Source organism: Lissotriton helveticus, chromosome 7 (assembly GCF_964261635.1).
Source record: "Lissotriton helveticus chromosome 7, aLisHel1.1, whole genome shotgun sequence".
NCBI classification, from domain to species: domain Eukaryota; kingdom Metazoa; phylum Chordata; class Amphibia; order Caudata; family Salamandridae; genus Lissotriton; species Lissotriton helveticus.
Window position 1 is genome coordinate 389,089,821 of NC_136068.1, and position 27,018 is coordinate 389,116,838.

The following is a 27,018-nucleotide window of genomic DNA, read 5'->3' on the forward strand; positions in this document are numbered from 1 at the left end:
AACCAGTAGAACACAAACTCTACTATGAAATATAAACATGGAGCACCTCCAGTTGGCTTGTACAAACTGTAGAAAGCTGACTCGTATAGTAAATCAAGAGGTATGCTCTGAAAATAGTCCAGATATTCCCTTGTGTGGAGTGGGGCTTGCTGTAGCAATCCCAAGGTGACCTTCTAGGGAGTAGTGTGATCGAGCTTCCCGAGGCTTATCGGAGAGTTGTGTTAGACATCTGGAAATGCACACAGTAGTCCATAAATGATGCACACAACTCAAGGAAGAGATACACACCAATTTATAAAATGAACATTGATCTTCATATATATTTATGCATCGGAATCAATACGGTCAGGTAAGTTCTTTTTTGCAAGAGAAATTATTTTTGCGTGTACAAAGTCGATACTTGCATTTTTCGGAAGCTGCAATTTATCCTATTGGAGGAAAAACAAGTACAGCATTCAGGTAGAGTACAGCAACTTAGGAGACAAATCGCCTCGACTTAAGGTGAGTATGGGGCAAGGTTCAAGGCAGCACCAGCAGGTCACCTCTAGCGGCACTAGGGTTGCCGACGGGGAACGCTGGCAGGCCCAGAAGGGCTGTTAAGTCAGTTTGCCAAGTCAGTTTCTCTTCAGTGTTTGCTTTCGAGACTCTTCAGTGTCCTTCTAAGCAGTCAGCAGGATCTCATTTCCTGGTGCCAGGGGCTTCCCTAAATTCTGAATTATGGGGTGTTAGGGGAGCGTAAGGTAGTAGCCAGTTGGCTACCGACCGGGATCACTATGCCCCATCTATATGACCACTTCCTGTGGGAAGTGGGCATAACCCTGTCCCAGAGTTCCTAAGTTTGCCATCACCAAGATGGCTGACTTTGAAAAGTCACCTCCACTTCAATTACCTCACATTAGGGGTGGTACTAGCCTGAAAAGGGGGGGCCTATCTGACTTGCTAACTTTCTCACAAGTCAACATGCCAAAGGTTTCTGGACAAAGGGTGGTGAGCTTCCTGTCCAGTAAGGGAAGCCATAATCGCCTACCAGTGGGCTCTTTGAAGCTCCGCTGCCTTGGAATGCGAATCTGCAGGTCATCGTGGGAGGTGGCGATGTAAACCCCCACTGCTTGATTGGGCTTGGATTCTGACCTCCTGAGAGCAAAGGCCCTCACCCTTGGGTACCAGAGACTAGTCTCTGGTGAAAAACTCAGTCAGCACACCAGTAGCTAGTAGGTTTTCAGGGTGCATCTCTAAGGTGCCATCTGTGTGCATGTATTAATAAATCCTGAACTGGCATCAGTGTGTGTTTAATACAAGATTTTTGACCAAACATATCTATTTTCTGTGAAGCCATCAGGTAGCTGGGGAGCTCGTTTTCACAAGTGTCCAGTAAATGTACTTAAAATGGCTTCCCTGTTCACTTGTACTGGTAGCAATAGAGCTGACCAGCACAGAGGTATACTTGCTCACGCATTATATACTCCGATTTAGTAGAGTGCACCCTTCCTTAGGGCTGTAAGGCCTGCTGTAGAGGTGACTTGCCTCTGCTGCATGCAGTGTCTATGGACATGACTCATAGGGATGTTATGCCATATTTTCACATTTGTCTTCACCAAGATTCTTAGCTTGCAGTGGCAGTCTGTTTGTTGAGGGGTCCGTTTAGGGTGGCATAATTCATGCTGTAGGCCTTAACCCCTTCGCTGCGGGGGTCATTCCCCCGCTGTGCAGGGGGGGAGGGGGGGCGCGTCCAGCGCCCGCATGCTCATGACGAGCTCATCTCGTCATGAGGCATGGCGCTCCTGTACTCATGACGAGCTGAGCTAGTCACAGGTGCACCGGCTCCCGTGGAGCGCTCAGCACAGCAGGGGAATTCTCCCCGCACCGGAGTGTTCCGCAGCTCATGACGAGCTCAGCTCGTAATGAGCATGGAAAAGGTTAAGGACCCCCTTTAGCCCCCTTGCCCTAGGTACCAGAGGTACCAACTTACTGGGGACTTACAGGGAGTGCGAAGGGTTTTGCCAATTGGGGTACAATTGCACAGTTTTGGGAAAGTAATCTGACCCTGGGGACCTGGTTAGCAGAAACCCAGTGCACTTCCTGTCAATCGCATCAATTACCAGCCAAAAGATGGGGGTGAGCATGTTAGAAAGGGGCCCTTTCCTACACAAACCACTGAGGGAATACATAATCTGGGCCACAGTTTCAAACAAGCCAGGGTGTAAAGGATCTTCCAGACCATGCTGTGATTTCTGGTATATCTGTAGAACTTCTCAGTGAGCTACTCACATCCTTTTTGCGGAGATTAGTCACTTGATTGCCAAGCAAGATTTTTGCTGCTTCTGGCTGAATAAACCCCTTGCTATATCGGAACAGCTCTGTCTAAATGGCTCCAAATTGAGGGCACCAAAGAGATACATGTGTATGAAAAATGTTTGTGTCAGGTACCTGCACGGTACTGAGCTGTGCACAGCTGTAAATAACCACTTAAAAGGAGTATCCAATCCTGCCTCTTATTTACAGGCCTTTAATCTGTTAGTACTAGACATCGGCCTCTTTCTATTAGTACAGAAGCCATCTTAAAGATAGCTATTTATGTACTCATTCACATTACTTTCACCTGAAATAATTATTGCATGTAAATATTTGAATGCATGATGTGCGGGATAAATAGAAAAAGTCAAACCATATGCAGAATATCACGGTTACATTTGTACAGTTTCATAGGAAATAGTTTCCATAGAGAGCCCAAGGCTGGTTGCAGCCCTTCAGCCCAAAACACCTGCAATTGAATTATAGTGGTAACTTGGTAGTACTGCTGCTTTAGAAAACAAGTCTCTGTATAGAGATTATTTTATAATTAACACCAAATTGAAGTTGCGCTTTTAAGATGAGATTTAGAATGGCGATATGTTTTCTTTTTTTTCTTCAATACACACACATGCTTATTTGATTACTTTATTTTGACCACCCTGTAGTACAGCAGACAATTTGCATTTAAATGTTGAAAGCACCTTCCCACTAGTATATGGCACAACACTTTCTGGTTAGGATTCAAATAATTAATTCAAAAAGCAAAAATGTAATCTTTCCTTGACAGTTTTTAAGTTTGTGTTGGCCTATAGAATGTTTCAAGCTTGTTTTCTTTAGGTGTCTTAATAAATCAATCGATTGTGCTGCATATGTAGTAAGGTGCGCTTAGAAGGTTGCCCTTGAATTGTTCTCTGCGTTCTAGTTAAAAGGACTTTTAAGCGATGTGAATGCCTTGAATTTCTGCCTGTGATTAGCTCAAAAAGAGATCTGTAGGAAGGGCAAACAATTGAAATTTTGGAAACTAGTAGCTTGAAAGCAAAAACGTAGGGGGAAAACACAGGAGTCAATGAAAGTTTGAAAATGTTCAGACATTAAAATGCTGACGTATTAGTGTCATTTGATGAAAAGGTTAGAGTTATAATGAGGTTTTTCAAAAAGGTTGGGAATGGGGTATTAGTGTAAGTTATGATTAAATTGAAGCTGAGGATTATCATTTGGCAGTGTGGTACGGTTAGAGGTGAGGGTGAGGGTAGGTCTCCATAGACTTGGTTTAATATTGGGGAGAACGAGGAGTCAAGATTTGGCTTTGAAATAGACTATATGGTTAGCATAACTTAAATTAGTGGCCAACTTAAAAAAATAAGATTTCATTCCTAATCCTAGAAAACATTCTAAATTGGCTTTTACACTAACAACATTGCCATACTCTATACTACACTTGGTCCTGGTTTTCATTTTTTAATGAATCGTTTGCCTTTACTAATTTTAAACTTTCGGACTAGATTAACACCATTTTTATTCACACAGTCCACTTGTATGCCATATTTCATATGTAAAGTCAGCTATGTCTGATGGATTAAGTGACTAATAACGGTTTCAACAGCGTATTCTGCAAACTGTGACAGTTTGCTTACCCGTGTCTTATGCAAGTCCTTTGTATAGATTGGTGTCTTTACTCTGTTGTAGCTGGTAGTCTGCTGTACCATTCAACCAATGCTTTAGTAATGAAAAATGCCTAATTTATTATTCTGACACCATAAATTGTAAAAAGTATGCAGTATGAAAATTTACAGTGAAGGTAGAACAGGTTAATGTACTGTTTTTCTATTAAGTTAATAATTTTAATATGACGGTGATGGTAAAATTGCCATGCTAAACTTTCTCTTCTCTTTTTAAAAAAAAAAACAGCACTGGCTGTAGCTGCAGCTGCTGCTGCCTCTGCTTCAGCTGCTGCCGCAGCCCTTTCATCAGTTCAAGTCTCTGCTGCAGCTGCACAATCTTCTTCACAGCCACTTGCAACGCAATGCTTTCAACTTTCCAACATGTTCAATCCTCAAACGTAAGTTGATGTAAATGATGACTTTTTTTCTAAATATTTGTATTTGGATGTGCTTTTTTCAGTGTGTCACTTGGTCTTGTGGATGCGGTAGTCCCAAGAAACTAACAGAAAAATTGAATTGTATAACCATTGACGTTTTTTCTCTCCAATGTACGTTTCAAAAAGCAAGTTTAAAGAAAACAATATTGGTTAAATCCATAAACTAAGTATGTAAGTTGTGTGTATGCCTAAAAGCCTTAAAACACAGGTGTGACGGTACAAGCCAAATGGACAACAAAACCCCTTTTTCACCTCAAACAAGGAACAAAGTTGTATGCTCAGGAAATTTGGAGATCATAACCGCAATACACCTGCTAGGATCAGAAAAGGTCTCACACGAGTGGGAACTAAATCCGCAGGTACTTAAAGGGGTGTTCCTGCAGTGGAGCACACCAGAAGAGGACTTATTTGCAATACCCAAAAGCATAAAATGCTGAGACTTTGCATTTAGCCACCCACACCACTATGCCTGTGTTCTTTCACAAAACTATACCTTTGTTACCACAATTGGCACACTTCTGGCCCACATGTAAGTCTCTTGTAAAAAAAAAAAACAGTGGTACCAAGGGCCTGTGACCAGAGAGGGTCTGTTAGGGCTGGAGCAAGTATTGTGGGCACCATCCGAGATCCTCAACAAACACATACACACAGCCATTGCAGACTGTGTTTTGGCATAAACAAAACCTAAGTCACCATGGAACACGTCCCTGTGTGCCATGCCCACAACCACTGCCTGTGACATAGGTGTAGGAAGCTGGGTTTCTGTTGCAGCAAACCCATCTTCCTAACCCCCCCCCCCCCCCCCCTACCTACACTTTTTGCCAGACTACTGATGCACTTTGACTCTATGTGCTCTGGTGTAGGAAGCTGGCTCTGTATATACTATACCTAAGTGAGGTATAGTTTGCGCAGAGTCCAGTGGAACCCAAAAGGTAGGCAGAGGTAGATAGCACTTCACTCTCTATTTGGGATAGTGTAGTCCAGCAGTAAGGCTTTATCAGAGGACAGTGTTAAGCATTTGTTGTAAACACACAATCAGCAAATGATTTCACACAGTCGAAGACTGAACTTCAGACCAATTGGTTTTGTATAAAAATATTCTTTAAATTGTTTTATTTTACTCCAGTATAGGAACTTTCATAGATTCCCATGCTTGTATTATTCCCCATCGCCGGAATGGGAGTCCCCGGTATACATAAAATTGCAATAGAAACTGTAAGAAAGTGGCTCTATATATACTGGACCAAAGTAAGGTACAGTGTGTGTATAGAGTCCCCAATCTCCAGAGGTATAACAGAGGTTAAAGTCAGATCTGACCTTACTCTCTAAAGTGGTTGCTTGGTCGAGCAGTAAGGCAGTATCAGAGGACAGTGTAAAGCATTTATTGCACACTGTCAGCAAAAGGTTTCACACACTCAAGAACTGAATTCTAGGCCAATTGTTTTTATATCAAAATAAATAGTTGTTTTATTTTAGGACCAACATGTATCAAAATACACTTTTCTCAATATGAGTGACTTTAGGTAGTTACTTTGCAGTAAGGCAATAAACTTTGTAAGCACAATAGTTACAGGGGTTGCAATAGGCAACACAATTCTAAACACAATTTAACATTGAGCTCAATGGGTTTTTCTACATAAATGCAGTTGATTACTATAAGGAGTACTTTTCTAACCACAGGACTGGATCCTGGATTCAGTCCCGGGACCTAAGCTGTAACCAGTTAAGTAAAAGCGCTTTGGTTAAAGTTGTGATTTTTAAAGAATATAAATGTATTTTCAAAGTTGACACTTGGAAACTTTTCAGTGAAAAACTAGCAATGTTATCCTATGGAAGGAAATTCAGGTCACAGGTTAAGTAGGTTCTCGTTACTTTTGTAATCCAGTACTGGACTCCTAGGTTCAGCACTGGGGACTCTACCTAAGACAGGTAAGTAATTATGTTTTAGTAGTTGGTACGATTTTTCTGGAATATTTGTAGTTTGCAAAAATAGACAAGAAATTTCACAGAAAAGCAGTCAATGGTTTCCTATGGAAGAAAATTCAGGTTACTGGTAAGTACAGTTATATTTACTTTTGTGGTTCAGTACGGGGCTGAAAGGTACAGTACTGGCTCCTCTCCTGATCATAGGCGAGTAATTCAAAATTCGATATTCGGCTGATTTTAGGTGAACATTTTAAAGTTTCAAAACTTTCACATTTAAAAGATTTTTTGAGTCAAACCAGTCAATGTTATCCTATGGAAGGAAAGTGACTTATAATTTTCCAGGTAAGTACTCGAGTGGTGAAGTTAAGGTTCTGGGCATAGTCTAAGGCAGTGGTTCCCAAACTGTGCGCCGCGGCACCCCGGTGCGCCATCATGAGAAGCCAGGGGCGCCGTGGCACGATGTGGGAAACTGAAGCTCAATGCAGTAATGCTTTGATGTGCCAATGGCCCTGCCCTTGACCTGTGACCTTCCCTTTTGTAGTGCTGAAAAGCTCCAGGAATGATTTCACACCTCGTTCTTGCTGCCACCACAGCCTGCGCTTCCAGGACAAAGGGAGAGAGGTTTGTTGATTGTTGCCGGCATCCTGTCCTTCCCCAGCCCCTATCAGGTCTGCCTAATCGCCTGAGCAGCTTTTCAAGAGGTAGTAGGGCCTCTGTTCTTATCTCCCTTTTACTACTCAGGCGGAGGAGTTATGTTTCTCGCTGGACCAGGGGTCACACAGGCATGAGCGTAGGAAGTGTGGGGATGTGGGGGATGTATCCCCTCCGATTTTACAGTGGAAAGGACACTGGGAGGGGGCAAAAAAATACTGCACACTTAAACTGTTTTCAGGGCTATTGGGGGTGTTAAAACGCTACCTACGCCGGCCCTGCTTTTGACCTGCTAACTTGCTTTCAGACACTGTTAACGGTAAGAAATCTAATGTGCACATTAATGGTAGGTTTCTGAAAAAAACGCATTTGCACAATGTACGTTAAGATGCTGCAGACCTGTCTCATATTGGGCAGAGTGTCCTGATTTGAACCTCGGATTCCAACTTGCTAAGTTTGGGCAGACGCTTGAGGTGATATCATGAAAGCAGATGGGGCATAATGAGCAGTGTTCTGTTTCGAGCTGGTGTGAAAACTAAATACTAATCAATCCCACTTCTTTTTGGGAGTAAAATATGAAGTAAACTCCTTTGGTAGGTTAAGGGAAATTTTCTGCAGCTCTGTGGATAGAAGATCATGCCATTGTTTTTTTAACCTGTTTATTTATACTTATGTATAATAACATATATGCATGGCAAACACATAAACTTCCTTCACTGATTATAAAACTAATACAAGTTTCCCTGTCCATCAGTATAACTTTAAAAATAGTATTTTAAACCTCAAAAGTGCAAGTAATAAAATGTAAACATGGACCTGCTTATTGTGTTGGTGTGAAACTTTCCGTTGTGTAAGGGCAGTGTCAGTGGAGCCTGGTCATCACACACATTTTTTATATACGTAGCTGAATCACTGCAAATACAAACAATTTCTGATAGATACATCTGCCGTGTGGATTCCTCACCTTGTGAATATCCCCTTGCGTCAGCAACATTCGGAAATTCTTTTTGTAGCTTCGCGCCGACGTGGATCCGGAAGTCACAGAGGCACGGCATCGCACGCGACCTCGCTGACGTCACCGGCGCCTATAACAGGCCCACGCCGGCGTGATGACATCAGTTCCCTTTTTTCCGCGTCGTCGACGCTAACGGTTTTCAGGGATCGTGTAGTAGCTTACAGTAACTTTGTTACTATTTCTTCGTATTTGTGTCTTTCTTCATTCTCTTCGAAGATGTCGTCGAAGAAGACGGGATTTAAAGCCTGCGGTGAATGTGGCAAGACCATGTCAATCACCGACCCCCACGAATGTTGTGTATGGTGTTTGAGCTCCGACCATGATGTCGAGGACTGTTCCTGCTGCAAAAAGATGACTCCAAAAGCCTTAAGAGAGAGGGAGACAAAGCTCCTTATGGCGAAACTCAAGAGCAAAAAAGCTAAGAAGTCATCAAAATCTCGATCTCGCCGGTCGAGGTCTCGTTCGAGGTCACACTCGGAGTCATCAACAGCTCACGCTTCGAAGTCTTCGAAGAAGAAACACAGAAGGAAGTCCCATGAGTCACGTCATCACTCTGGGAAGGACTCTAGCTCGAAACCGAAGTCCCAGATCAAGATCGTGAGTAAAGAAGTGGAGGTTTCGGAGTCGGAACATGAAGAGACTTTGCATCCGGGTTCACCCGAACCTCAGGAACAGATCCATTCTCCGATTCCGTCCAATCCTTCTGGTCAGGAGGATGAAGGTGAGGAGCAGGGGGCTGGTGGAGCCGAAGTTCCGGCACCCGATGGTTCATCGACTCCGGCGCCCGAAGAAGAGGTCGACGTCGTATCGACTCCGCCTCCCCGGGAACAACCGAGAGGTCCATATCCTGAGTTTCCGACTCCAGGTCAGGATCCTTCCCAGTTCCTGAACGCCATGTATGGTGTATATTCAAGGGCAATGTTCCCGTCTGGTGCACCTGTTGGTCCCACGGGTCCTATGGCCTTTAACCTAGGGGTTCCGCAGGCTTATGCCCCTGCACCCTTCATGCCCTTTATGCCGGCTCTACCGCCGCATTGGCATTTTCCGACACCACCGGTGTCGTCGACGCCGAAGCGCACGACGCCGGCTCCATCGACGCCGATCCCATCGACGCCGATACCCGTGACTCCGAGGCAAGATTCTGTCCGACCTCGTGTCGAGAAGCCTCATCCGACGTCGGGTTCGACGCCGGCAGCGACCCCGTCTGAGTCGGTTCCGAATCCTTTGACTTCGATTGTGAAAGAAAGGTCTCGGAGAAAGGCCCAGAGACTTCTGGAAGAGGAGAAATATGGGTATTCTGATACTGAGGAAGGAGAATTACAGGATTCTGAGGATCCCTTTGATGACTTATGTGAGGCCAGTGGTCTTGAGCTGTCACCTGAATGGGAGTTGGCTTCTGTATCGAATGCTCCATCTAAGGATGAGGTGCCTTACCACACTGTGATTAAGAAGGCAGCGAGTTTACTAAACATAACTCTGCCTACAGCTGATTATAAACCCAATATTTTAACTGAGGTACTTCATTCACCCTCATCTGTGATCGAGCCTATGTTACCATTCAACGAGGCGTTGTCTGAACCTGTATATGAGGTCTGGAAGAAACCCTTATCTGCTCCAGCGGTTTCTAGAACGGTGGCGAGAAGATAGAGCTGCACCGGATGATCCTACATTTTTAACAACGCATCCTCTTCCTGAGAGTTTGGTAGTGCAGGCTGCCTGTTCTAAAAAATCTGCTGGAGCATTTCCACAGGTTTTGGAAAAGGGGGGTGGTGATGGACAGAGTTTCTGAATGATGCAGAATACTCTTACCAAGTCAAGAGATCATGGTTTTAATCCATCACCGTTTTTTAGCTCAATGCACCATCCCAGCTCAGAACCTGGCTATATGCAAATTAGTCTGTTCCTGTCCCAGTGCATGATGGGAAAAGGGCAAACCAAACTACCAAGCCAATTCTTATACTGGGAAGGAAACATGCTTCCGGGGACCGGTTTCTGGCATCACAGCCTTCTTCGGCCCGGCTTGCTTGAATCCTGATGGTGCAATGAGCAAAGGACTCACATAAACGGTGATGGATTAAAACCATGATCTATTGACTTGGTAAGAGTATTCTGCATCATTCAGAAACTCTGTCCATCACCACCCCCCTTTTCCAAAATCGGTTTTATCCACACTATGTGTGGGAGGGTATACTCAGACGTGAGTCCCTTGCTCATTGCACCATCAGGATTCAAGCAAGCCGGGCCGAAGAAGGCTGTGATGCCAGAAACCGGTCCCCGGAAGCTTGTTTCCTTCTCAGTATAAGAATTGGCTTGGTAGTTTGGTTTGCCCTGTTCCCATCATGCACTGGGACAGGAACAGACTAATTTGCATATAGCCAGGTTCTGAGCTGGGATGGTGCAGTGAGCTAAAAAACGGTGATGGATTAAAACCATGATCTATTGACTTGGTAAGAGTATTCTGCATCATTCAGAAACTCTGTCCATCACCACCCCCCTTTTCCAAAATCGGTTTTATCCACACTATGTGTGGGAGGGTATACTCAGACGTGAGTCCCTTGCTCATTGCACCATCAGGATTCAAGCAAGCCGGGCCGAAGAAGGCTGTGATGCCAGAAACCGGTCCCCAGAAGCTTGTTTCCTTCCCAGTATAAGAATTGGCTTGGTAGTTTGGTTTGCCCTGTTCCCATCATGCACTGGGACAGGAACAGACTAATTTGCATATAGCCAGGTTCTGAGCTGGGTTGGTGCAGTGAGCTAAAAAACGGTGATGGATTAAAACCATGATCTATTGACTTGGTAAGAGTATTCTGCATCATTCAGAAACTCTGTCCATCACCACCCCCCTTTTCCAAAATCGCATTTCCACAGGTTCCTGGGGACAAGGAATCCAGGAAACAGGACCAAAATGCAAAAAAGGTTTTTTCATCAGCCAGCATGGCATTGAAATCAACCAATGCTACGTGTTTGATGGGTAGATATATCCATGCTTTAATGGACTCTGTCAAACAACTTATTCCAAAGGTTCCTGAGGATGACAGGAAGGATTTTCAAGAAGTAATCTCGGACACCCAAGCAGCTGCGAGACAGGTCATCCAGAGTGGTTTGGACACTGCAGACTCGGTGGCAAGAGTCATGGGTTCCTCTGTGGCTACTAGGAGAGCTGCTTGGCTCAAATCTTCAGAATTTTCTGCTGATGTCCAGTCTGCTTTAATGGACTTACCTTTCGATGGTTCAGGTCTGTTTGGGAAAAAAAGCTGATACTGCCTTGGAGCGTTTTAAGGACAGTAGGGCCACTGCAAAATCTTTAGGCCTTCAATCCAGGGGTACTACCGGAAGACGCTTCAGAGGATTTGGCCGATCTTCCTTTCGATCTTACAGATCATCCCAGCAGCAGCCTCAGCAGCAGAATACGCTGTACAAGTCGTACAGAGGCAGACAAAGACACCGTCCTAGAGGTCGTCAAGCTTCCTCCACCTCCTCCTCCTCTCCTTCCCAACCCCCGGCCAACGCAGCAAAGCAGCCCTAGATCCCCCTATTAGGCCACCCTCCAGTGGGAGGTGGGCATAAGCCTCACTCTGGCTTGCTGGGTCCCCCCATCTTCAAGATGGCGGGGACTGAGGGTAGGTTTAGCAAAGGTGGGCACACCTCTCCTCCTATCTTGGTTTTCCTGCCTAAGTGGGGGTCTGAACCAGTGGTAGCCAGTTGCTGAGGTCAGCACATGGCTGGGTCAGCTCACAAAGGCGTCAAGCCTTTGAACCTTTCCCTTCATGGCCCCTGCCCCCCATGGGGAGGAGGCTTGGCACCTCTTAACAGGATGTACTTTGTTTCAGGACCCCGAGCGTGGAAGGCTCTCGACCCAGGGATATAGAAGCATGTCTAGGGGTGGCAGCATCGCTAAGATGCCTTCAGAGTGCATTTTGCATTAAATCACACACTGGAATCAGTCTGTGTTTAATGTTCTGAGAGGTTTGATGTCAAACTTCCCAGTTTAGCCATTATGGTGCTTTGGAGTTCGTAATGACAAATTCCCAGACCGTATACTCTTTATGGCTTTACTGCACTTACAATGTCTAAGAATGGACTTAGACACTGTAAGGGTACACTGCTCATGCACCTGTACCCTCACCAGTGGCTAATCGGCCAGTCGGAGGCAGGATTCGCTATAGTCTCCTTTGCTGGCAGTCGGGCACTCCCTCCCCTGCGAGACTACCCCTCCCTCCATGCCACCCACTTATGACTGTATGTCGGAGGATCATTTGGCACTTCTCGGCAAGGAAGTTACGGCTGTCTTGGCCAGGGGGGGGCATAGAGACGGTCCCTCTACCAGAAGTAGGATGTGGTTGTTTTTCCTGCTACTTTTTGGTGCCCAAAAAGGACAAAGGCCTGCATCCTATCCTAGACCTCCTGTCCCTCAACTTCTTCCTTTGGAAGGAGAAGTTGAGAATGCTCGCTTTGGCTCGGGTCTTTCCTGCCCCTCGACCCAAGAGACTGGATGTTAGCCTTTTGGATTTGCAGGACGCTTATTTCCATATCCCCATCCTGCCTGCCCACATATGTTACTTATGGTTTAACGGTGGGCCACGAGCACATTCAGTTCACTGTGCTCCCTTTTTGCCTTACCAGTGCCCCTCGGGTTTTCACAAAAGTGATGGCGGTGTTCGCAGCTCATTTGCACAGATCAGGGTTACCAGTCTTCCCCCTATCTTGACGACAGGCTTAAGGCGGGCTCGGCCCAGGCTGTTGTCTCCCACCCCCAGACTATGGTAGCCCTTTTGCACTCGCTGGGGTTCACTAGCAACATGCCAAAGTCACACTTAACTCCCTCTCAGAAGCTCCCTTTCATTCAGAGCGATTCTGGACAATTTGGGCCTATCCTCCTGAGCAGCGAGTCTGGGTTATTCGGGATATGATACTGATATTTCAGCCTTGATCCTGGATTTCGGTGAGAATGAGACTGAGGCTGCTGGGTCTCATGGCCTACTGTATCCTGCTGCTGGATCATGACAGATGGCATATGCTGTCTCTGCAGTGGGACCTGCGCACCAACTGCAGTGGTGGCTAACAAACGAAGATTGGGTCTGGGGCAGATCTCTCCCTCACCCAACCTGATCTGATAGTGGTGATGGATGCGTTCCTCCTTGGATGGTACGGCCACCTGGGAGAGGCAGAGATCAGTCGGCTGGTCTCCGGCGGAGTCCGGTCTCCTTACCAACCTTTTGGAGTTCCGGGCAATCAGACTGGCTCTGAAGGCATTCCTTCCCTCTCTCAAAGGGAAAGTGGTGCAGGTGTTCACGGACAACACAACCGCCATGTGGTACTGCTACAAATAGGGCGGGGTGGGGTCGTGAACCCTTTGTCAGAGGAGGCTCTCTGCATTTTACCATGGCAGGAACATCAGGGCATGCCCTGGTGGTTCACCACCTGGTGGGTTCTCTGAACGCCAGAGTGGACTAACTCATCCGTCTGTGCCTGGTTAATCACGAATGGCTTCTCCATCTGGTGGCGGCACAGATCTCTTTCAGCAGTGGGCAGAGCCTTGGTTAGGTCTGTTTGCTTCACAATGTCAGCAGTTTTGTACATTGAAGGTTCCAAGGCTGTGCTCTCTCGGCGGCGCTTGCCATCACGAGTGGAGCTTTGGCCTCCTTTACGCCTATACCACTTCTTCCCAGAGTGCTCAGGAACATAAGCACGGCTGTGCTCAAGTCATTCTTGTATCTCTGAGTTGGGCACGAATAGTCTACCTTCTGAGCATGGCCATCGATCCTCCAATCAGACTGCCCCTTTGGGAGGAGCTTCTGTCGCAGCAGCGGGGTGGTTTTTCACCCAAACCTGTCCAGCCTCCTCCTCCTTGCCTGGAGATTGAGTGGCAGTAGTTCCACCCAAAGTCTGTGATGTCATCTTGGCAGTCAGGCGTCCCTCCACTAAAACTGTATGCGTTTGTAGATGGAACAAATTTGTGGCATAGAGAACAGCAAAGGCTGTTGATTCCCTTTCTGCCCATCTTTCAGAGCTCCTGTTGTACATACTTTTTTGGCCCAGCAGGGCTCAACTTTGAGCATCCTTAAGGGTTATCTTTCAGCTATCTCTGCCTTTCTGAGACTTTCAGATCCGGCCTCTTTATTCAAATCACCCATTTTTAAAGGCCTTATTCACTTGTTTCCTCGGTCTCCTTTCAAAATGCCCCGATGGGATTTAAATTTGGTTCGGACTTTTCCTGTTTGTTCCCTACAAGCCTCATCATAATTGCCCTCTCAGGCTTCTAACCATTAAGACTGCCTTTTCATTGCCATCACCTATTCTCGCAGAGTTAGTGAGCGCCAGGCCCTGTCCTCTTACCGACACGCAGGGGTATTGCTGATGGAATATCTCTAGATCCAGACTGACGCCTGGGGAAATGTAAAAGGTAAGGTATCTACAACTAGAATGTCTATCAGATACATGGTTACTGAAGGTAAGTAACTTAGCCAATATTTACCTTCTCTAAGAGTGAACAAATGGCTTCAACGTTTCTCAGCCCTACATTTTTCATATTGTTACTATTCATATTGAGTGTAAATGAAGTATCAACTTCATTCTTTATAATGTCTTTTACAGAGAAGATGAGCCTGGTTGGGACACAGAAATTAAAGATGATGTGATTGAGGAATGTAATAAGCATGGCGGAGTGATTCACATTTATGTGGACAAAAGTTCTACACAGGTATGTGCTGTAAATACTTAACTGTTTTACATTAATGTACTGTAATTAACCTTTATGGACTTGCATCAAGAGTAATTTCGTACAGCCTTTGCCTTTATGTAGCAGCTTCTGCACAACACTTGAATATTAATCTTCTTTACAATCCGGTATCCGTAATTATTCGAGGCATGTGTGGCTGTAGATACACATGCTGTGCATAATCCTGCATATAGTTTGAGGAACGGATGTGTTCCAGTTGTATTTCTAACAAGAGTATTTTGAGTCACTAGATACTGTGACTCCTCCTCTTGTTGTTAATTCGCATTGTCATCAACTCCATTGTTAGATTGTTTTCTTTCCGACTTCAGGTTCGGACGTGTGCTCCCATGCTTTGATCAGACAGTCGTGGTGCACTGTTTCAGTTTTCATGGGTGTAGGAAACTGGCTCTATATATACTACACCAAAATGAGGTCTAGTGTGTATAGAGTCCAGGTAACCCCAGAGGTAGGCAGAGGTTAAAGTTAAATAGAACCTTACTCTATTTGTGGTAGAGTGGTCGAGCAGTAAGGCAGTAACAGAGGACAGTGTTGAGCATTTGATGTACACACTATGTCAGAAAATGAATTCACACACACAAGAACTGAACTCTAGGCCAATTGTTTTTGTATAAAAATATACTGTGGTTTATTTTTAGAACCAAGCAAGCCTGGCACAGGTAAACATTGAATATTTTTCAGTAATAAGTTGCTGAATATAGAACAGTTTGAAAAAGCAATAGAAATTGTACTTAGTTTGATTTACAGAGGATGCAGTAGGTTGCAACGCTTAGCAAATGCTGTACATTGAAATTATTAGGCTTTTTCTGTAAATTACAGGTAAGTTACTTTTTACGTTACTTTTCTAACTCAGTGCTGGATACCTAGATTCAGCACTGGGACATTTCCTGCAAACAGTAAATAAAATACGTTTTGGTTATTTGTGCGAATTTTAAAGAATATTTTTAGAGTTCAAAACTCTACACTTGAAAACTTTTGGAAGAAAATTGTCAATGTTGTCCTATGGAAGAAAAACAGGTCATCTGTTCACAGGTGAGTAATAGCCTGTGGAAGTTAAGGTTCTGGGGTTAGACTGCGGGGTCCTCCCATGGTCAGTGATGCACTCTTGTTACACCCTCAGCGGCACTAGGGCGGCCGGGTGCAGAGTGTTGGGGCCCAATGTTATCCAGTGGGGGATAGGGGTCCTCCGGTTGGTGGCTGCTGGTAAGCAGGCCTCTGGGTTGGGGGAACAAAGCTCCTAGAGTGAAGGTCAGGACAAATGAGGAAACAAAGTAGCACAAAAGGTGCACCCTCAGCAGCACTGGGTGCAGAGTGCTGTTTCGAGGTCGGGTGCCCTGTTTTCTATGGAGAACCTCCGGTTTGCAAAAGCACTGCATGCAGAGAGACAAAGGACTTTTGGGTGCGACCGCCACTTTAAGAGGTAAGTTGGGAAGTTAAGGGTTGGTTGGGAACACAAGGCCATGGGGCATCGGGTGCAGGCGTGCCTTTTGGGGTTGGATCTTCTAACAAGCTCCTGGTCGCGGTTAGGGTGCCTTCTGGATTTAGGCTGCAGGCGTCTGCTGGAGACTTGGTGCAGGTCAGGCGTTACCGGATCTCGGGTCAAGATCGCTGGGGTGACCTCCTTGTGGTATTTTTCCCCTTGGGCTGTGTTCGGCGGGTGCAGAGTGGGCTGGATTCGTGGTTTCCGGCTGCTGCCAGAGGGTGCAGTTCAACAAATCCGGTGTTCATGGGAGAAGCAGTCTTTAGAAGTGAAAGCAGGCAGGTACTCCCGGGTTTCCGCGGTTGCCCAGGACACACCGGAATTTCATAGGAGCAGGTTCAAGGGGAGACAGGCCGGTAGGGCTAGGGCTAAGTCAGTGGGCGTCTTCCTCTTGTTAGCTGGCTGGACAACTGTTTGTTCCTTCTTTTCTTCTTGTCAGGTTGGATCTGAGGAAGCAAGGTCAGGGTGCCCCTAAATACTAGATTTAGGGACGTTAGCGGTAGGTAAAGGGCACTGACGAATGGGTCCCTTCCCTGGGCTGGGTACACCCCCTATCGTGCCACCCTCCAGTGGAAGGGGGGGGACAGGAGTCTGTCCCTGGTTGGTTGGGTCCCTCCATCCTCAAGACGGCGGGGATTCAGTTGTGCTTCACCTCGCCTCCCCCCACTTGAGGGGTGGAGTTGGCAGAGATGGGCACACCTCTGTTCGAGGCATGTGGGCTGCTGAATTCATATCTGTGCATAGATCGCCACCTAGTGTTGGGTCCGGATGATTGCACATTGTTGTTCTGGAAGAGTCTTTGAAGTATCACGAGATAGGTGGCTCCTCCCTCGGACTACAGTGCGCATGTGCATCCTCTCCATCCCCAGATTGTTTTTCTCCGCCATCGGGTTAGGATGTACTTTCCTACTCTCCAAGTTCGGAATTAAGAAAGACTTTTCTAAAGGCCAAAAGGCCTTCGGTACAGTCGGTATTGTTTAAGCGATCGGTGCCGATACGCTCCTACAACTTTGTTGCACTCCGGTTGTCGAATCGGGCCGTGAGGCCTTCTTGACACCACGTGGAACGACCGTCGATGGAACAAAGTCCATTCAAGTTCTGCCCTCAGTGCAACTCTAAGTTCCCGCACACCGACAAGCATCCAGTGTGCAATAAATGCCTATCTCCAGATCACAATGAAGATAGTTGCCTAGCCTGTGCCCAGTTCAGATCAAAAAAGACTATTCGAAATCGACGGGCGGCAAGGGAAGAAATGCAACGATCGGCGCCAGAGCACGATGACATCATCGCTGACGAAGAAGATCTAGCGAGCGCCGAAGACTCGGATCAAGACGACAGATACTCTGAGCCTGACTCCGAATATTACCCCGAAGAGTGCGAACTGATCGTCGATCTCGAGGACTATGATCAAGACATTGTAGCAGTTGAAGACCACTCCAATGACGACGAGGGGCGAACCGTGAGTACACCGCCCCATATTGACACTACGCCTCTATCAGAGACTCGGTTCGAGGCATCGCCAGCAGGCCTTAGCCGAGATCAACCACCTCGTTCTACAGCCCCGCAATGCCGCCCGGCTAAGAACATATCGAAAGAGCCCTCTGAGAGACGTCATACAATATCTGTTCCATCGAAACCGAAACTAATAGACTATACAGTCTTCGGACCGAAGTACGTCGACCCGAACGTGTCTAAGCCGAAAGGCGTCGAACCGAAGGACACAGTAACACTGCTACCTTCGAAACAAAAGACCGTCGAGTCGACATCGAAGACTAAGACAGTCAAGTCGAGCCCAAGGCCGTCGAGTCAACCTCGAAGCCAAAACACGTCGATTTGACGCAAAAACAAAAGCACGTCGAGTCAACACCCAAAAAGCACGTCGATTCGAGCCAATCATCCTCAAGTATCGACAAAGGGAAAAAAACGGTCGACGACAGAACAAGGCCTACGCCCAAGACTACAGTCGAACCGAAACAGAAGGTGGACGAAAGGAAATCGGTCGAGCCGAAGCCCATTGAACATAACAAGGGCGTCGAGCCGAAACAGCAGGCTAAAAAAAAACATAAAGGGCCTGTCGAACAGACAAAACCGCTCGGTCCGAAACAAGTTGTGAAGCCAGCAAAGGACGTTCAACCAACAGAACCTGTTGAAAAACACCCCAAAACAATCCAACCACCTAAAACGGTCGAAGCCCCACAAAGCGTCGAACCGAAAAAACAAAAACCAAAGGTTACAGCACCAAAAACAAAGACTGTGGACGAGGAAATTCTTCACCCAGACCCCTCCACAGAAAACCAGTCCAAAATCTACATTGACCCAAAGACTGGTAAAGTGACTGTTTATACCAAGAAGAAAAGGCCTCTAGCAACTGAAGACCTTTCTGGGATCCCCCTAAAGAAAAAGACTGTGCTACCTCTCCTATATTCTTTGAACCTATCACTCCTGCTATGCCTACTACTCCTTATACCCCAACCTCACCTGCACGCTCAGACTACAACCCTGATGAAGATCAGGACGCAGATGTAGGTTTTGGGTATCCACAAAACCCTCTCTCAGAGCCAAACACACAGCCATGAGGTGGGGAACCGGACACTGAAGGGACTCTGCCCATTACAGACCTTGCAGTATACCATACTAAGCCATCACCCACAGAGGACACAGTAGCATTTAATTCACTACTGGATAGAGCAGCAACCTACCATAATGTAGATATGCACTCTGATGCTGTTGAGGAAGACTTCCTCTTTGATACACTAACAACATCTGAGAGACACGTAAAGACACTCCCAATGCTAAAAGGGGTATTAAAACATGCAAGTGACATTTTTAAAGACACCGCTAGGGCACGGGTCATAAACCCTGGAATTGAGAAAAAATACAGGGCTGCACCTACAGATCCTACATACATCAAAGGCAGCTACCCCTAGATTCCTTAGTGGTATCCAACACACGTAAACGTGCAAACTCACAAACTACTGGTGAAGCCGCTCCACCAGACAAGGAATCTAAAATCTTTGAGGCATCAGGCAAGAGTGGCGGCTCAGGCAGCAAACTCCTGGAGAATAGCCAATACACAGGCCTTGCTAGCCAGGTACGATAGAGCGCACTACGACAGTTTGGAAGAAATTCTCCAACACTTAACTGATCAATACAAACAGCAGGCAGATGAACTTATACAGGAGGGGAAGCTCCTCACCAATGCATCCATTAAATGTGCCCTAGACGCAGCAGACACGGCTGCCAGGTCCATCAATACAAGCGTGCTGCTAAGGTGCCATGCATGGCTTCGTATATCAGGCTTTAAGAATGAAGTCCAATCTACAATTCTTAATCAGCCAATCAACCCAGACTTTTTATTTGGTCCAGCAGTTGATTCAACTCTAGACAAAATGAAAAAGGATGCAGACACTGCAAAGTCTATAGGAGCTCTTCAGTCCCAACAACACCGGGGCTCCTTTCGTCGCTCCACTTAGAGAGGAGCACGAGGACAATCGCAGCAATCCTCCAACTACAAAACTAACACACAATCCACATATACCAAAAACACCAGCAGGGGTGGTTACAGAGGAAACAATACCAAGGGTAGGGGTCGTGGAGGCAATGCAAATAGATACTCCACTAACACAAAGCAGTGACTTCTTGACACTACCCCCAGACCACATAACACCAGTCGGGGGAAGAATACAACAATTTCTGCCTGTCTGGTTAAATACCACCACAGACAAGTGGGTCAGGCAAATTATCCAACATGGCTATTGTCTCGAACTCACCTCAACTCCACCCAACATACCATCCGTGCACCGTCCCATGTCACAGGAACATATAACGCTACTTCAGCAAGAGGTCATCAGTATGCTGCAAAAGGGGGCCATAGAACCAGTCCCACTGCAACACCAGGGAACAAGAGTATACTCCCTATACTTCCTAATTCCGAAAAAGGACGGGTCTCTCAGACCAATATTGGACCTCAGGCCCCTCAACCTGTACATTTTGTCGGAGCATTTTCACATGCTCACTCTCCAGCAAGACTTACCACTGCTTTGCCAGGGAGACTTCCTACCAATCTTAGACCTCAAAGACGCATACTTTCATATACCAATACACCCTGCTCACAGAGTATTGAAGGTTCACCATTCAAGGGCAACACTACCAATTCAAGGTCCTGCCATTTGGGGTGACAACAGCTCCAAAGGGTTTTCACCAAATGTCTAGTGACAGTGGCAGCACATCTCAGAAGGCACCACATCCATGTGTACCCTTATCTGGACGACTGGCTGATACATGCGCCAACAGCCCAGCAATGTGCCAACCACATGTCAAAGACTATACAACTACTGCACAGTTTAGGATTCTCACTAAACTACCCAAAGTCACACCTACAACCCTCCCACGTCCAACAGTACCTAGGAGCGACAATAGAAACACTGTCAGCAAAAGCATATCCCAACACAGCACGGGTCCAGGGAATGCAGACGCTGATACAAAAGTTCAGACCACATCAATCACTGCCAGCTCGAATGTTTATGCAGCTAATAGGCATGATGGCCTCCTGCATATTCATAGTCCCTCACGCCAGACTACATATGCGTCCAATACAAGAATGCCTAGCAAGGCAGAGGAACCAGGCTCACGGGCAACTAAAAGACCTAGTGTTGGTGACCAGTCGGGCATACAACTCTCTGCATTGGTGGAATCCACAAAACCTTTGCAAAGGGCGACTGTTCCAAGAGCCTGTCCCACAAATAGTCTTAACAGCGGACGCATCCCTGATAGATTGGGGAGCCCATGTCCTACACTACACAGTGCAGGGGCTCTGGACTGTACAGCAAAAGAAAATGCATATCAACCTCCTAGAGTGGATGGCCATTTTTCTAGCCCTAAAAGCTTTCGCGACACATTTACGGAACAAAGCAGTGTTGATCCGGACGGACAACATGACGGCTATGTATTACATTCAAAAACAGGGAGGAACACACTCGCCACAGCTGTCGCACCTAGCTCAAGCAATGTGGAAATGGGTCATTCAGATGAACATTTTTCTCATGGCAGAACACCTCCCAGGCAAAGACACCCAAGTGGCTGACCTGCTAAGCAGGCACAGCCAACAGATGCACAAATGGGAACTTCACCCCAAAGTGCTCCAACCATTCTTCCGGAAGTGGGGACACCCGGACATAGACCTGTTTGCCACAAGCGAAAACGCAAAATGCCAGTACTTTGCCGCCAGGTTTCCGCAGTCGCAGGGCAATGCGATATGGATGAACTGGTCAGGCAAATTTGCGTACGCTTTTCCCCCAGCTCCATTAATACCGCTGGTGGCACGCAAAATGAGCCAACATTCGCTGACGCTAATCCTAGTTGCTCCCACATGGGCGAGGCAGCCATGGTACACAACGTTCCTAGAACTGTCAGTGTTACCTCATCAAAGACTGCGACTAACACCCAGTCTTCTAACTCAGAACCATGGCGAAATCCAACACCCAGATCCCCAACAGCTGAGCCTAGCGATCTGGCTCCTGAAATCCTAGAGTTTGGATACCTCAACTTGCCTCCAGATTGCATGAATATTATCAAAGAGGCATGGAAACCCACTACCAGAGCATGCTATGCAGCAAAGTGGAAACGTTTCGTCATTTACTGTAACAATGACATTAACCCACTTGATGCTTCCACTCAAAACATCATTTGCTACCTATTGCACCTCCAACGGTGCAATTTAGCGTTCTCTTCCATCGGAATACACCTAGCTGCGTTAGCGGCATATCTGCAAAACAGGCAACACCTTTCACTTTTCAGGGTGCCAGCAATCAAAGTGTTTATGGAGGGACTTAAACGCGTAATTCCTCCAAGACACCCACCTTCGCCAGTCTGGAATCTAAACATTCTTAACCAGACCAATGGGACCACCCTTTGAACCATTACAGTCATGCGAACTACAATTTCTTACTTGGAAAGTGGCTTTCCTTATTGCCATCACTTCGCTACGAAGAGTTAGTGAGCTGCAAGCCCTAACTATTCAAGAGCCATTCATCCAAGTACATGCTAATAGGGTAGTTCTTAAAACAAACCCTAAATTCATGCCAAAGGTGGTATCCCATTTCCATATAAATCAGACTATAGAACTGCCAGTGTTCTTTCAGAACCCACAAACAGTAGCTGAAAGGGCCTTGCATACCCTTTGTCAAAAGAGCTCTGCTATATTAGACAGAACTAAAAGATTTCGGAAAACAAAACAGTTGTTTGTTGCCTTCTCACCACAACACAAGGGTAACCCTATTTCAAAATCAGGTATAGCCAGGCGGATAGTTAAGTTTATCCAAATATGTTATTTGAAAGCAAAACGCACTTTAACAGTCCCCCTTAGACCGCATTCCACACGTAAGCTAGGGGTATCCATGGCTTTCCTGGGAAATATTCCTTTACACAAAATTTGTAGAGCAGCCACATGGTCAACCACACATACATTTACAAAACACTTTTGTGTAGATGTACATTCAAAACCGCAAGCTGCTGTAGGACAGGCTGTTCTTAAAACTCTTTTCCAGACTGCTGCAGCTGGCACAGGTAGCCACCGTTCAGGGAGATACTGCTATACATTCTATGCACAGATATGAATTCAGCAGCCCACATGCCTCGAACGGAATATGCTACTTACCAGTATGCATCTGTTCTTGGCATGTAGGGCTGCTGACATTCATATCGCCCACCCACCTCCCCGGTGCCTGTCGCAGCTGCAGCATTCATTTTGCAGCGTGAATCTTTCTGGATTCACTATGCTGTGCATATTCCGCAATCTGGTGGTTGGGTCCGGAATCGTTTTTTTGTAGCCCAGGTGGGCGTCGACGTCCCACCATTTGGTGTACCTTTGGTGATGTCTGCATGCTTCCGGCGGAAGCTACCACCCTTGGGCGCCATCTTCAGATTCTTTTTTCCGCCGTTGGGTCTGGATCGTCGCGTGAAGCTCCAGAAGTTTTGGAGGAGAAAAGAAGGAAATACAGCAACTCTTCGACGGTAAAGACCTGAGAAGATCGGGAGAAGAGGTCCATCCGAGAAGAGACGACGAAGAAAGGAAAGAACTTCGAGATCTTCGACGTCCTTTGAGGAATGCGCACACAGGGGGGCCCCTGAGCGCAGGGATGTACAAGACACCCTTTACATTCTGCAAAATCTGCCACCACAAGTTCGCGCAGAAGGACCAGCCCCCGGTCTGCAACCTCTGCCTGCCAATCGACCACGAGAGCAGAGACTGCAACGCCTGCTCCGTCTTCAAGCCGAAGACAGTTCGAGAGAGACAGAGGACAGCTCACCACACGATGCAGGGCAAGGGCCAGGCCCCGACGCTTTACGAACTGGGCCTCTCCACCGACTACTAGGAAAACATCGCCGAAGGTCCAGATGACTTCACGGTCGCAGAGACCGATAAGAAAACGCCTGACAAGGTAGGAGAGTCTACGACCCCGAAAACCCCCACAGGGACTCGAAAGCCAGAGGCAGACTCTCGAAAGTCAGAGCCTCGAAGGGAGCACCGGCGCCGAAAACTTCGACCGAAGCTGCATCCTCCGAAAGAGCCCAGCGGATCCTTCGAGAAGGACTCTCGGAGGCCGAAGACCAGCGAAAAGCATAGGTCATCGAAGCAAGCCCCCGAAAAAGAGACTTCGATTGAAAAGGAGCCGAAGAAAGCTTCGATGTCGCCGCCGAAACGCTCAACGATGAGCAGGCCGCAGAGATGCAGAGAAAGAAAAGAAGGCTCGAGGCCGAAATGGAGAATATCCTTCAGAGAAAGAAGGACTTCGATGAAAAAATGAAAAGTTACAGGATCCCCTCGAAGCCGTCACCGACTGTCGCTGAGGTACAGGAGCACGAGGAGTTCGACGTCGAAGAGACGCCGAAAACTTCGGAGCACGAAGAGGAAGAAGACCTCTACTACACAGAAGGGGATTACGGGGAGCAGCAGTCAAGCTACGGCTCAGGTTCCTCGACGGCCCAAGACCAGGAATGGCAGGACATCTAGGCCGAAAACCCGGAGGAGGCTGTGGAGACATACCCCTCGAGGCCTTTGCCACCGGACGACATTGGGGCATACAATGAGGTGGTCAGGAAGGCGGCAGCAGCCTATGAAGTTAAGCTGGAGGAGGAGAAGCCAAAAGCAGATTTCTTGCTGGAGACATTGCTCCCCACACAGACAAGAAGCCAGTTCTTGTCCATGCTAAAGAGTGTCACAGACCAGGGGAAGGAAGCCTTCAAGGAACCGGCTACATGCAGATCAGTTACGCCGAGGACGGAGAAGAAATACAAATTCTCCAAGGACCCAGCTTACATCAAGGGGTCCGTCACAGCAGTCTCAATAATCGCTGCAACGGCCAGAAAAAGGGCAAACACCCCAACAACATCTGGACCTCCACCTGACAAAGGAAGCAGGAGGATGGATCTAACTGGCCGGAAAATAGAGAGGAACGCCGCAACGCACTGGCGGATGGCGAACTCCAATGCCCTCCTGAACAGACATCAATACCAGCATTGGGATGAGATTGGCCAATTGCTCAAGCACCTCCCGGAACAATACCGTGAGAGGGCATCACACCTTGTGGAAGAGGGGAAAAGCATCGCTAACTCGTGCCTCAAGACAGCCTTGGATGGGGCAGAAACAGCCAGCAGGCTGATGGCTATAGGCATCACAGAGAGAAGGCAAGCCTTGCTCAGGATCTCGGGCTTCAAGGCTGAGGTTCAGAACAACATCCTGAGCACACCCTTCAACGGCGAAACACTGTTCGGAGCCCAAGTTGACGGCAAGGTCCATGGGGGCCCTGCAATTCAGGGGGATGAGAAGGGGCACTCCTACACGGAGGCCTAACGGCAGGGGTGGAAGCCAGCAAAGGTAATCACACCAGGCATTCCACCAGGGACAACAGAGTGACAACCAAAGTCACCAGGGCCAGCAGAGGCAAAACTGAAGCTACCAGGGCAGGGGCCAGTCCTTTCGATCAAGAGGAAATGGACGGGGCCAGAGAAGGAGAGGCGGTGAACAACCCCCCTCTAAGTGACTTCACACGGCAAAAGGTGCTCTCCCACTCGAACCCTCCGGGGGAGGAGCACAGGAAAACAAACAGGAGAGGCTACATGGACAAGACACAAAGGAACATGTGACGCCAGTAGGAGGAAGATTGAGGTTTTTTTCTCCAGGAGTGGAGAAAAATAACAGACAAGTGGATACTCAACATTATGCAGTTTGGATACTGCATAGAGTTGGAAAAGAGACCACCAAACAGAAAGCCAAAGAAAAGAGAGCACTCTGGAAGAGCGCTGCGATTACTCCAAGAGGAAGCTCAAGAACTCCTCCTCAAAGCGGCCATCGAACGGGTTCCATTCAAAGAACGGAACAGGGGAGTGTACTCAAGCTACTTCCTGGTGCCAAAAGTGGACGAAAGTCTAAGACCCATCCTGGACCTTCGGTTCCTAAACAAATACGTAAAGACTCAAAAATTCAAGATGACGTCCGTACAAGAGGTCATCCCGCAGATAAAGGCCGGGGACTTCTTGTCCACCATAGACCTCAAAGATGCGTACCTGCACATCCCCATGAACAGGCAGCACAAGCACATGCTAAGATTCACAGTGAACAAGGATCACTACCAATTCACGACCCTGGCGTTCGGCCTAAAGTCCGCACCAAGGGTGTTCACCAAATACCTCGCGGCAGTGGCCGCACATCTAAGAAAGGGGATACACGTGTACCCCTACCTCGACGACTGGCTCGTAAAGGCAAGCTCTTACAGGACATGCAAGGATCATGCAGAGCAGGTCACAAGAACGCTAGCAAGCCTGGGATTCTCCATACACTGGGGAAAATGCTCAATGGAACCAGAGCAAGTGAAAATCTTCCTGGGAGCTCAAATTGACACCGTTCAATGCAGGGTGTTACCCAGCAAGAAGAGCACACTCAGCCTACTGAGGGAGAAACGTCACTACCAGAAGGGGCGAGCTCTGACAGTGAGGACTGTGAGCAAGATCTTGGGGATGATGGCGTCATGCATACACCTGGTCCCCAATGTACGCCTACATATGAGACCACTCCAAGAGTGGCTGCAACAGCAATGGTCACAAGCTACAGGAAGTTGGGAGGCTCTAGTGGTTGTAACGCACAGGGTGCAGGAAGAAATAAGGTGGTGGACCAAGGAAAGGATAACAGTAGGGAAACCTCTAACACCACCGGACCCAACAGTGACCATCACCACAGACGCATCCCAGAAGGGATGAGGCGCACACATGAACAGGCTCAGTGTGGAGCCCTACAGATGCAGTCAGACACATCAATTACCTGGAACTGAAAACAGTGTTGCTAGCCCTCAAGGCCTTTCAGAAACACCTGTACAGCCAGAAGGCGCTGATACAAACAGACAACACCACAACGATGTTTTACATAAACAAACAGGGGGGGGAACTCAATCGTTCCCTCTGTCAAGCCTCGCACAGGAAATCAGGAGACTGGCAATACCACTCAAAATAGACCTGCTAGCCATACACCTGCCAGGGAAGGACAATGTAGAAGCGGATTGGCCCAGCAGGCAGACTTCAGCGACCCACGAGTGGGAACTCAATATTCAGGAAATAGAGAGACTATTCAGGAGATGGGGAACACCAACAATAAACCTGTTTGCAACACGCCGGAATGCAAAATGCCAATACTTTGCATCCAGGCAACCAGAGGCACTATCACAGGGGAATGCCCTATGGATAAGCTGGTAAAAAACATTTGCCTACTCTTTTCCCCCGATACCACTGATCCCCAGGGTTCTCAACAAATGCATGACGAGCAACATGAC

The 27,018-nt window shown here is 47.2% G+C and overlaps 1 protein-coding gene across 6 annotated transcripts in view; it reads left to right on the forward strand.

Annotated features, from left to right (window-relative positions):
- RBM39 (RNA binding motif protein 39) overlaps window positions 1–27,018 on the forward strand; it is a 503,417-nt gene that overhangs the window by 385,924 nt on the left and 90,475 nt on the right. For all 6 annotated transcript variants that reach the window (XM_078652224.1, XM_078652226.1, XM_078652225.1 and 3 more), the window contains 2 exons: window positions 4,201–4,351; window positions 14,577–14,682. In XM_078652224.1, the coding sequence (XP_078508350.1) occupies window positions 4,201–4,351; window positions 14,577–14,682 (257 nt within the window). The remainder of the gene's footprint in view (window positions 1–4,200; window positions 4,352–14,576; window positions 14,683–27,018) is intronic.